The sequence below is a fragment of the Calonectris borealis genome, chromosome 4 (genome assembly GCF_964195595.1).
Source record: "Calonectris borealis chromosome 4, bCalBor7.hap1.2, whole genome shotgun sequence".
Lineage (NCBI taxonomy): Eukaryota > Metazoa > Chordata > Aves > Procellariiformes > Procellariidae > Calonectris > Calonectris borealis.
In genome coordinates, this window is record NC_134315.1 from 36,053,870 (window position 1) to 36,066,531 (window position 12,662).

General features: G+C 42.7%; 1 protein-coding gene across 1 annotated transcript in view; it reads left to right on the plus strand.

The window, feature by feature from the left end:
* Positions 1-1,535: 1,535 nt before the first annotated feature.
* Positions 1,536-12,662, plus strand: part of MTNR1A (melatonin receptor 1A) — a 61,390-nt gene continuing 50,263 nt past the window's right edge. Inside the window, exon 1 of the mRNA XM_075149214.1 lies at positions 1,536-1,853. Within this exon, the coding sequence (XP_075005315.1) occupies positions 1,661-1,853 (193 nt within the window). The 5' untranslated portion in view covers positions 1,536-1,660. The remainder of the gene's footprint in view (positions 1,854-12,662) is intronic.

Genomic DNA, 12,662 nt, shown 5'->3' on the forward strand with positions numbered 1-12,662 from the left:
CTCGGGGTACGAGCTGCCGCTCCCGCTTTCGCCGAGGTCCCCGCGGCAAGGGCCGGACCCGGCAGCGCTGCCAAGGGCCGCCGGTTTTCTTGTCACACCCGCCGCCGTTACGTAACGTAGCCGGCGGAGCTACCGTTGGTCTTAACGGTTTTTAACCGCTCATAACGGTGGCCTTAATCATTCATCACCGAGGACTGCCATGACAAGTGTAACACTGTAACCGCCGGGCGGCTGAGCGCAGGCTGCGGTGCCTGACTTGGCGGCGGCAGCAGCGGGAGCCCCTCCCGCCCCGCGCAGAGCCGCGCAGCGCCCCGCGGAGCCTGCGCCGCCCCAGGAGAAGCCCCGCGCTCCCACTGCGGACTCCCCCCGCCCCCACCGCCGCCGGGGTTTCGGGTACCCCCGAGTCGCAGTGCCCCAGTAAGTGTTTCGGGCGGGACGGCGGTGCGCGGGGTCCGCTGACAGCCCTGTGCTTAGGGAGCGCAGCGTGAGTTGCCATCCGCGCTCGCAGCCTCCGTTACCCTCAACGGGAGAGTAATTCCTATGCCCAGTTTGCTCCGGTAATTTAAACAGCTTTATATCCTGTTCAGTGGATATAAGGAGGAGATTCAGTGCCGTTATTACAGTCAGAAGAAAGTGCCTTTTTTTTTTTTTGCCGGAACACCCACCTTACGAGGGGTGAGGGGGTATCCCATTCACTCAACCGGTCTCTCCTCACGGCGGGGCAGTGGCTCCCTATTCGCGCCGCACTGCTTTTGGGGGACGGCGGAGCCAGACCCCACCGGGCTCCTAGCTGCGGCTCGCCCGCGCTGCCCAGGGGGTGGGGGAAGAAGGAGGGGGGGCTGCCGGGGCGGTGTATCCCCCCGCCACCCCCGTGCAGCGGCGGCACGTGGTGCTGCCGGGACGCGGGTCCTCAGGCGCCCGCCCGCCCCAGCCAGCGCGGCTTCGCCGGGAGCTTTTTATAGCAGCACCGAGCCGCTCCTCGACGGGGGGTTTCTCGCCGCGCTCGCGTTACTGTGCGAGTGCGATGTTCAATAAAGACGAGGGAGGAGGGGAGTGCAGTTCAGCGCGCGCCTAATTAAGAGACGGCGTTAACCAGGAGAGCTAAAAATAGCCCCGAGCGCCGCAAACCCCATAAGCGCAGGCAGCACAACCCATCGATCCCTCTCGCGCCGCCGCCGCTGAGCGGCCGGGCGCGGGTATGGGGGAAGCGGGGCGCGGGCCTGAACGGGGCCGCCGCGCCGGGCGGGCGCCGCGGGGGGGCGCTGTGGCGCTGCGTCGCCGCCGCCACGGCCGCGCGGCAGCTGGAACCCCCGGCCGCGCACGTGCCGGCGCGGGGGCGGCCCGGTGTCACCCGGCGGCAGCGGTGGCGGCGGCGGCGGCGGCGGGCGGGGCGGCGGGCGTGGGGAGGCTATAAAAGTGGCCCGCCGCGGCACATGCAGACTTCGGGGAAACTTCCTAGCCGGAGCGGCGGTGGCGGCGGCCATGGGAGTAGCGCCCGCTCCCGCCGGCCCTGCTCCGCCCTAGGGCGGCCAGCCCCGCGGCGGAGGGCGGCTGCGGCCGGGACCCCCGCCCCGCCCTGCCCCCGCGGGAGGCAGCGCTGGCGGGCGCGCCCGCTCCGCCGGCACCCGGCTCTGCCCTGGGAGGCGGAGGCGGCGGCAGGATGAGAGTGAACGGGAGCGATCTGAACAGCTCCGTCCTCCCGCGGGACCCGCCGGCCGAGGGCGCCCCGCGGCGCCCGCCCTGGGTGACCGCTACCTTGGCCGCCATCCTCATCTTCACCATCGTGGTGGACCTGCTGGGCAACCTCCTGGTCGTCCTCTCCGTCTACCGCAACAAGAAGCTGCGGAACGCGGGTAAGGGGCGGCGGGGGGCCAGGGGGGCCGCGGCTGCGGGGCAGCGCCGGGGCCTCCTCGTCGGCCGGTAAAACTTTGCCCGGGCGCGCAACTCCAGGGCTGGGCGCTCTTTGCCTTCATGCCCAGCTAGCGGCTGCAGGCTGTGACAGATGCCAGGGGCTTCGTCTTTCATACCGAGTTGGTGATCGAGCGGGTAAGGGTATTTTTAGCGCCCGCCACCAAATCGTGGTGCTATTTTTAGCTCTCGACAGTTCCCACCTAGCAAAATAGAAAGGCAAGTAAGCCTTATTTAAGAATGAAATTTAGACATGATACTGGGGATGCTGCTGTGGCATACAGTGTGTGTCTGTGCATGCTGGATGCTATTCTTCTGATCGATTTTCTTTGAGTTACGGAAATGTATCCAGTAACAAATACTATGATTGAAGCTTCAAATGAAGGAAATATTAAGTTACAGACATAGCAGGATTCAGGGGAAACAAGAAAGATCAAGACAGTCATTTAATTTTCTTTGTTCACCTCCTACTTGCTATCTAGGTCTTTGGGGAATGGGAAACATCTGACAGAAAACATTTAGGCACGTTCTTAAAAAAAGTAAATCTCTACTTTTGACAGGGTAGATTCTGTGATGGTCTATTGAGTAAATGCCTTTTAGTTCATGGGTTATTGGTCAGACACGCAGGAACTTCTTCAGATTCATTCTGCTTTATCATGTCAGACCAGCTGCTGTGCACGTGTACCAAATCTGTGCACACAAAACCCTATGCATCTTTCATTGAAAAAAAATATGGGAGCATGTGAAGGGAGCTGTGTTGTTATTGAAAGCAGAATTTCACTCCATGATGATTGAGATGCTGCTTTTATTTTTTTCACAACTGGCTGTCAGGTTCTTTATTATAACTCCACTAGCTAGTGGTTTAAAATTCATCTGAGGGGGAACTTGAGCCTGGGCTTTGCTATAAGCTAGTCTAATAAAGGTAGCTAATATTGGACTCAGGCAAACAGTGGCATGCTTAACTTTCTAAGGTTAAGTCAGGTAATTCAAATGGATTGTACGTTTCAGTTTTATTCAGCCATAGTGGAATGCCAACACACAGGATCAAAAGGAAGACTAACATTTTTTTTTTCCTCACTACGGTTGCCACTGATGTAAATTCTAAAAGCTGTATTCTCTTCTTGCTTTCATTAACAGAAATTTCATTCATTGGAACTGGCAGGGTTACACACTGCAATACTGTATATTTGAGAGGAGAATCAGTCTCTAGAAGTCCAAGTCAGCGCTTGACTACCCTTGTTCCCTGGGAGATTTTCAGATGGAGGGAGAAAGGGTTGAGAGAGGCATATTACTGTGGTTACTCCAGGGGAAAGGGTGATATTCTCCTCCCCCTTAATTACTAAATATATACTTCAGCACTTCTGTGGGGAGTTTGCAATACAGACATACCTGGTAGTAAGTCTGAAATAAACGTGGTGCCTGTTTTCTGGAAACATAACTGAATCGTTGGGCTCTATGTGGACGCATATTCTCTACAGCAGATCTCATGTAATCCCTCTTGAATCTCGACACGTGCTCACTTGCTCACTCTTACCACATTTCTTGTTCTTGCCTTTTCTGTCATAGTGGCTGTTAAGAACTGCAGCAAACTGGCAACAGTTATCTCCTACAGCTAGGAGAATAGAGCATTCTTCTGAACATAAATTGTTTTAGACTGGAACATGAACTAGATGCTGTTTTACCCTCTGAAATTAAGGATTACTTAAAACAGATACTTGGTACAAGATGGGAAATAGTTTATAGTCTGTTTTAGGAAAAAAATAAATAGTAACAATAAATCTTGTTTACACCAATTCAGATTACTCAGGAAGAGATTACATTGAAAATAATCTGATTTATACATACAATTAATTTATAACTTGCTGATTATGAAGACAGTTACAACTTTTTACAGACCTGTAATAAGAAAGAAACTTCTGATTTTACAACAACCTATATTAAAAAGTCTTTTGCTGGCACATTTATTGAGGAAAAAGGACACAGGATGAAAATTCCACTGGAAAAAGGTCAGGGAGGAATAGAAGATACCTCCTGAAGAAAACATATCTCACTGAAGACTTTCTTCCTTCTTTGCAAGAGAGGACTAACAGAAATAAGGACTATTTAACACTTCACCAAAAAGGTGGATTTGGTGGGGGAAAACATCTTGCATCTCTGTCCCACTCTCTATTATATAAATATTTTTGGAAGAGAACTACAAATTGAACCTGTGGACTTATGATTAAAAAATTGCATTGGGGAATAGTAGGAAGGCCTAGAAAAACCTTCTCAACAAGTGGTGTAACCTTCTTGGCAGTCAGAAGGTTAGTAAGAGACACTGATCAAAGCAGAGGAGTCAGTATCTCAAAGAAGTTTGTCACAGCAAGTGAGGAGTGTCTGATACTACAGACTCCTTCATAGTCACAAGCATGGCTTCAGTAGATGCTCTTCTAGACACAGAAGCTGATGATGCAACTGGTAGGATCCTCTTTTATTTAATGTACTTAACTTGTAATAAGTTTCATAGTTCTGGTCTGGTTTTTTTTTATGGTGGCTTTGTAATCTAACAGGTGCCTGACACCAATTCAGTCCTGATGGGATCAGCTGCAATTTAATGCTGGCATACACAAAGACTGAATTTGGTTTATGATCTTTTAACTTTGAAACAAAGTTCAAGGGAAACATTCAAGGCATAAGGATTTTAGTGACCATATCTTGATAGTACATTCCTGCAGCTCAAACTTTTTAAACTGATGTGCTTTCTTTAATAACTAATTTTAAAAAGAATGAGAATAGCTCATTTTAAAAAGAAGTTTGGTGTAAATAATCCTAATGTGTCTCATTTTCCATTGCTAATATTCATAGATCAGAAATAAGGTCATTCAACAAAAGTTCTATCCCGAAAAGATGAAATAACTAGTCTTAGAGAAGGTGGATTAAAGAAATACTAGTACTTTCTGCAACCAGTGGAGTTTTACTTGAAACTATCAGCATTGAATTAGAGCATCTCAGAAAACTGGAGAGATCATTTAGTGATTTATGTAATACTGCACACAAATTCAGTGATTGCTAGTATCCTTATGCCTTTGTTGTTACCCACACCAAGAAAAACAATGCATCAAGAACAAGCTGAGGGAGCAGTTGTAAGTCTTTGACTATGCAGATTAGTTTACTGCTTGTTATGTTAAAATGTCAGTTATCACGCAGGTGACAGGGGGACTTGGGTACTCAGTGATTGCAGGACTGGACCATTCTTAAGGTCAATGAAGAAAGCTCTCTTGAGGGCTATTATCCCTCTTGCTCTTCTTTCCTTTCCTTTTGAAACTGTTCTCTCAGCCCAGCGGGTTGCTTTTTCCTGAGCGCTTTACGTGCTGAGCAAAGGTGCTCTGACTACCCCTCCAACAGACTCCTGGGTTGGAAGGGAGCCTCCAGTAGGCAAGAAGAGAGCCCCAGCACTCTCACCCTCACTCTTCTGTGTCTGTCCTGCATGCTAACACCTGACACGAGTTGGGATAACACAGGGGCTGGTGCCAAGCTGGTAACGAGCATCTACCACATCAGGGCAGAAAGCTGCATTAACCCCCTTCTCACCAATCTCTGTTCTGTGCTAGATGCATTTGGGTTTTTGTATTTTTTCCCAGTTTCCCATGTTCTTGGCCCAAATGTTTTGTTGCTAAAACTCGTTTTTGTTACTAGTGATGAAGGCAGAGGGGAAGTCTGACATTGCTGAGGCCCCAGGGCCCTAGAGCAGCAAGATACAGCTAATTTCACTAGGACTGCGCACATGCTTAAACTTAAGTGTGTGTGTTAACTACTTTTCGGAATGAAATGGCAATGAAAAAGGGAAAAACCAATGTTCGTATGCTAAATCTGCCTCAGCTGCATTAGGTCCAAACAGTTCCGTAAAGACAGCTCTGTGAGTGCTCAAAAGAATAATGAACTCAAGAGTAATCCTTGACAAAACCTGTAAGATCAGTGGAGTCACTTATGGAAGAACTAAGGAACAAAGCTAATTATGATTTTTTTTTTTTAAATCCAATATTTATTAAATAGTACAGCCATTGCAGAATTGGGGGATGGGATCTATCAGTAAGAATTTTATTTTGAAGGCTTTTCAAACTGGTCCTGGGTTTTTGTTTGAGCAGTGTAGGAATTTAGTTGAAGAGTGTTCCTCTCAGTGCATTTTTTAGAATATAAATTTTAAATATAAGAATGGAACTATCTTTTGATAATCAGATTGGAGATCTCATCAGCCTTTTCAGAATATGGTTGTTCTTGATGATGTTTTGGTTTTTGGTTTTAAAATGATAATGTTAAATGCTCTATTAAAAATTGTTTTATCTAATAAATGAAATTCCTGTTGTGAATTCAGACTAACGGAATCATTGTTTTTGTCACAGGTGATCCTTGGATTTCTTTTTGTGCCCCGAGAGAAAATGGGTAGCCCGACACATATTTGACTCAAGGGAGATAACTTGTAGAAGATCAAGTTGTAGCACGAATTCAGGGTTCTGATGAAAACTGAGATGTTGATGGCAATGAACATTATTTCAGACATGAATAACTTCCAGTATTAAAAATGGTAAGCTGTTTGGGAGAAGGGAAAATGTCTAGTGGAGATGCTGAACTTTGCCAGTTGTTGAACAGAACTGAGCATAAAAATACAGTTTAAATAAAGCTGTTCCTTAGACTGGTTTTGATTGAATAATTTACTGAATCAAAGGTTTACTTCGGAAACCTGTTTAAATGGCACTGTGCTGTCAGTGACCAAAGGTAGAGTATTTCAAATAAGTAATACTCTGTTCTTACTAATATGTCTGTCAAACTCAGCTATTTATTCTCTCTGCAAGATTCTGCATTCTGAAGTTTTTAGAGGCTTTGCTTTTTCTAGTTTGCTGCTGCCAGCAGACAACGGTACTGATACACTATACTATTTGCTGTCTCTTTTAGGTTTTTTTTTTGGAGGGGTTCTCCCTTTTCTCATTAAGATTTTTTTCATCTTTAATCTTTTCATTAGCAATTTCTGATCTGCTTCTACTCTTAACCCTTTTCTATTTCTTTTCTTGTTAGAACTTTCTTATCTTGTTAGAACATAGATACTTCATGTCTTTCTAGCATAAGACATCATCAGCAAGTCTAATTTAGTGACAGAAAATGCTACCAACAATCATCTAATGCTGATATGACAATGTCCATTCTGTTTGTACAATGAGGTTTGCTTTCCTAGGGCAATAAAAATGTTGCAGTGTCAATTCAATGTTGTGCATCACAGTTTAATTTTGCAAGCTCAATAAGAACCTTGTCACCCTTGCTGTTGGCAATTTTTCTTCTACTCGCATCCATGAGCTGCCTCAAATTCCACGTTTTCCACTCCTGGGAAACAATTACCAACCTCTGTTTCAGGAGGACAAGTGTTACTAACAATTCTTCAGGGTAACAGGACACAATTTGTTAACGTTTTAACGTTTGCTTATTTAATGAACAAATAAACATGTATTTAACAAGTGTAGTTAAATAATGCTTGGGACTATAATACAAATGCTGCTACTAAAGAAGTGTTCTTTCAAAATCATGAAGCCACAAAGAAGGGCAGTATTACAGTTCAGTGAGATAATCCAGGTTCCTATCTTACATGACAAAATAAATGTCTGATTATCTTCTTAGTTTTAAGTATGGATAAAATATACAAAAAAACTTTACTGATACCCTTAAAAACAGGTGATAAGCATGCTGCAAACTTTTTAATCTTTTCTTTTTCAAGTAGAGCAGAAACTAAGGTATAATCAGTAAGTCTGTTTAACTTTTAAATAGTGACTTCTGTAGCTTCTCAATAGTTTTGTGGTAATAAACACCCAGTAAATGTACAAAGTTTCGTGTCCTATAGTTCTTTTTTTATGAAGTTCGTTATCTGTAAAGAGAAGGCAAACTTATACTCCTTCCTTGAAGAAACACCTTGCACCAGAAGTAAAAGATTTTTCAGCTCATTCTTTTCATTTTATAAATGATCTAATGTAGTACCAGGTCATATCATTAGATATGCTTTTTGAAGAATAGTTATTACCTTATCGATGATCATAAAAATGCAGCTCTTGATTATCTCAGAGTCCTATACTTGAGTTAGGGACTTGAATTAGGTTGTCGGGTTTGGGGCAGGGGGCGGCTGGTGTTTTTTTGATTGTGGGGGACTCCTCATCTTTTCCATTGCTAGAGTTCTAAGAAAGTCCTTCAACTGGTTATAGTGCAACAGTCAGTACTATGCTATTTAGTCAGACAAGATGGCCAACTCTATAGCCATTGGCCAAAGTGATGAATGGGCATGAGTACAGGAATCAGCCTTGAAAATTGGTATCCAGTCACACCCTAGAGAAGTTTCAACAGATACTTATCTTTGTGTGTGTTTTGGGGAAGAATCATTAATGTTCTTTCCCCCCTGGGTAGTAGCTATGGATTTCATTTGATGTTCCTGTTTTCCAGACTGAGTGATGAGCAGTTTTCTACTCCTTAGTCTTGATTTTTAAGGACACATTCCTCTCCTTGTCTGTGTTGGGGAGAAAAGACGTGATTTCATTTTCAGAGGTGAAGGAGTATTCTTAGCCCAATACAGTCAGAGTATGGACTTTTTTGTGTTAGAGATACTGAAAGGAAGGTACCTCTTTACGTGAATTTTCCTCATTAACAGCCACTCTTTGCCCCTTCAGTCAAACATCACAAAGTCACTTGTAAAATGAAGAATTGCAATGCCTGTTTATCCCCCTTCAGCACTCTTTGGATATTTTTTTTCTTGAGTAACAGCATCCACAGACTTATTTTGAGACTGGATATTGTTGAAAATATGGGACTTGCGTATTATGAAGAATCGAGGTTTGCATAACTGTGAATGAATCAGTTACTTCAGTTGCATTTTTGTTTCATTTTGGATGAAGAATTAATAGCCTATAAATAAAAAAACCCACCTGTTTTTATTAACAGTTTATGTGTATTTTGCATTAATAAATTCTGTCTTAATTGTAGTAATTATTTACATTAAAGGTATGTCTCCAGATTATCTCTGGCTGTGTAATTCTGGGGTCTGCCTTCTGTAATTTGAGTATTGTATTGTACTGTAATGCCTGCACCTAACATGTAGGTTCACATAACTGCAACTTGCTTTACAAAACCTAGGTTCTTCCCCACACTTCCATTATGCCATATTACATCTCCCAACCTTCCCCGAATCTGTTACTTAATTAGTTCTCACTTAGGACAAAGGATTGAAAGGGACCTTCTCGATCACCAAGTCCAATTTCTAGATGTGGTAGGTGTTCATACAAATCCTTTTAGAATCACCCTTCACCTTAAGTTACAGCTTTTTCTCCTTATTCCAACTCACTGCCTAAATCTATTCTCTGTCAGTTTATATGCTTTTGCTATTGTACCAATGTTACTTAACATTACTTAACATCTCTCTATTCTTGTAATGAGTGAGAATAAAAACATCTTTTGGCTGTCATCTTGCTAGTCAAAAAAAGGCAGATATCAAATTCTGTTAGTCTATTTACAAAATAATCTTTCCCCTTTTGCAAGAGAGCACTACCCCTAGGATTATGCCTCATCTCTGGAAATACCTTCCCTGAAAGCGAAATCCTGGTTTTACTGAAAGCAATAGCAAACCTCTTACCAAGGTGAGTGCCTGTCTCTCACTTTTTTGGCTGTAATGCTTGCCCGTGAGTAAGAAGGCTGCTATACTGCTAACAATCTTAAACCCAAAATGCGGTAAGCAGAGAAGTCTTTACCATAGCTTTGGAATCAGAATAGGATTTTTGTTGGATCACTGATATCCTTGCAATAAAGCAGATTACAGATCAGGATCATAAGTGCCTGATCTATATATCCTGAGGTGGGTGCATCATGGGAAGCCACTTACAATTTCATGTATAGTAGGTATGCAAGCTAGTAAGTCTGAGAATTGATGCTTCAAGAACACTGCTGGGAATAAAGAAAACACAAGAAACCATCTACTACTGCTGTGCTGTCTTTTCTAGGGTTTTGGGGGTTTTTTTTGTTTAACAAATGGATATTATGTTACTTAGGTCAAGGACAGTTTGTTTTTACTAGAGTTGTCTGGTCAGATCACATCAGTTTATCGTTGGTATTATCTTTGTCCTCTTCTGCTTTCTAGAAACTCGTAGTTCTTTAATATATTCATTAAGCAGAATAAATTTCAGAATTGGGGTTTTGCTGCTATAGCCTCATTGTACGGATTGTCTGGTGGTTCTGTTGCCAAATACGACATCATCATATATATGTATGATGTTCCTTTGGAAATTTCTCTTATCAATCTGCCTATCTCTGACCACTACCTTTTCAGCTTTCCTCTTGATTTTTTTTCTTGTCTAAGGAACCACACTGTTGAGAATCTCTGCAGTGCCTCATAAACCCTTCTTATTCTCCCTTCCTGATGATGTAACACATTTCAACACTTGTTGCTAAGAATTTTCTTAGTATTGGCTATGTCTTGTTTTGGGATATACAGAAACACATTTATATAAAAGCATACGTAAATCCTATTGGTTTTTACGATGTTGCAGAAGGTACTCGTACTAAAGGTTGTTCCATTTTGTGGTATACATTGGTTTTATGAATTTACAGATATAGATGCACCTAGGAACATTTTGTCTAATTATTTGGGTATTTTTGCAGAAAGTACCTTTTCATTTTCTTTTTCTAATGCAGCATCCACTGGCAGATAGTAACTCATATTTTCGTATATTGCTTGTGAATGTACACACTCTCTCTAGAAATGAGGATCTCTCATATGTAGGAGAATAATATTCAGCATGTCTGACAGGAAGGAAAGAAGGACAGTAATCTTTCCTTATCTTTCCTCCACACAGGTGGTGGGTTTAGTTCATGGTATAAATTAGAACAGCATCAACATTTCTGTAATTCATGCTTATTGCAACAGCTCCTACAGGGATTTTTGTATCAACGAGTGTCACATAAACATAGCTTTCACTGGCCAAGCTCATTCTAACTATTCGGCATGTAAGCGTCCAGGACTACAGAGTTAACAGTAGTCCCCGTCAGGCTGAGTAAAACAGCTTTTCATCTCCTCTGTATACTGGTAAGCACGGAGAAGACAGCAGAACCAAGTTTGTGTCTTAGCATATATTAAATACCTGATGTAGAGCTCAAAATGCAGTCAGATTTTCTTGCATTTTCTTACAGCAAAGGTTTTCGAACATTGTTTTTAGCAAATAATCAGGCATTTCTTTTGCAGCTTCTTTTACAAATTTGTGTACGTCCTAGTCCTGTTTTTTGCAGCTCTTCTTCTGATTCCTTTTTCTCTTACCCACTCAGTGTATCCCACTACTGGGAATCTCTGCAGTGCCTGGTAAGATTGTCAACTATGAAAATTTTGTTAGTTGCTGGAAACCTGCCTTGATTTTGATAGTTTTTATGGCATACTACTTGTCTTGTTCATAGACACTCTCCTCCAACAGTATTTTGTGTCTACCTAACATACCCACTTTTGTTCAATTATTTTTGGATGTTCCTAGGAATTTGTCCTGCTTCTGTTCATCATACGTTTGCACTTTTTCTTTGGACAATCCGTACCCACTCAGTATTATGCTGAAGATGGCATGAAGATGATCACTCCTGTACTGAAGAATAACTTTGCACTATCCTTGTTAAATTGCTTGGTGCTGAAGTTTTTTTTTCTTTTTTCTTTTTTCCCTGCATTTTTCCATTGAGGGTAGATCCATCAGGTTTTGTCTGAAAGGCTCTTGTTTTAGAGTTGTTGCTGACTTGGGTCTCTCCCTTATGGGATCCATTACACATTCTGTGAAAGCTGTTTTTTATACGCTCTATAATAATAGAATACTGAGATGCTGCACTGTTCTTAGGGGCATTACGTATACTAGCATTTTAAAAGGAGGTTAAGTGCTGCTCTTGCAATTATTCCTGGTAGGAATTTCTAGTGCATACTTAGTGACAATCTAGGGGAGATTATACAGTTGCACAAAGCTTGCCCTTGCACCTTGTTAATACTGCTTGCAGCAATCATTATCTAAAACAGGCCCTAAAGGTATGGCTGAATCTGACAAACATGTAAATGCATAAGTATGAATAAAAACAAAGAAGCAAATAAGCTAAGTTGAAGCAACGTAGTGGAGGTAGAATTTGCAATCTGCTTATTTTCAGTGCTTGTTTTGTACTGGGGTATCCCATGTGTCACAATAGTGATGCATCCCTTCATTGTCAGCTTTTCTCTTCTGCTTTTCTCAAGCTATTGCAGTGACAGGGCTTTGCTGCCAGAATGCTTACTGGAGTCTAGATGCCTGAGCACATCTTTCTTGTGCAGAGATAACTTCATAGACTACCACCAAAGCAGTGAATTGATTTCTACAATCTTTTGCTTATATTCAGATATTCATATTATCTCCTGTCCCCATATTTACTCAGCAAACTTTCTTGATCAGATTCAAATCTCACAGAGATTTCAGCTGTGTGTTTTGAATTGCTGACGATTCCTTGTGATGACTGGATGGAATGTTTGCTTACTTTACTCGAGAACATGAAACTTGCTTGTCTTGCAAATAAATGCAAATAAATGAATTTGCTTGTGTTGTTTTTTGGTCTACTCTCTTACACAGGTATTCCAATGAAGTAAATGGAATTTCCAGTAGTAACACTGGGTGGCAGCTCCAGTATATGTTTAATTTAAGCTAAAACCCATTCTGAAGACATATTTATTAACATTATTTTAAGAATTTATTTTGTAGGAGCATTTC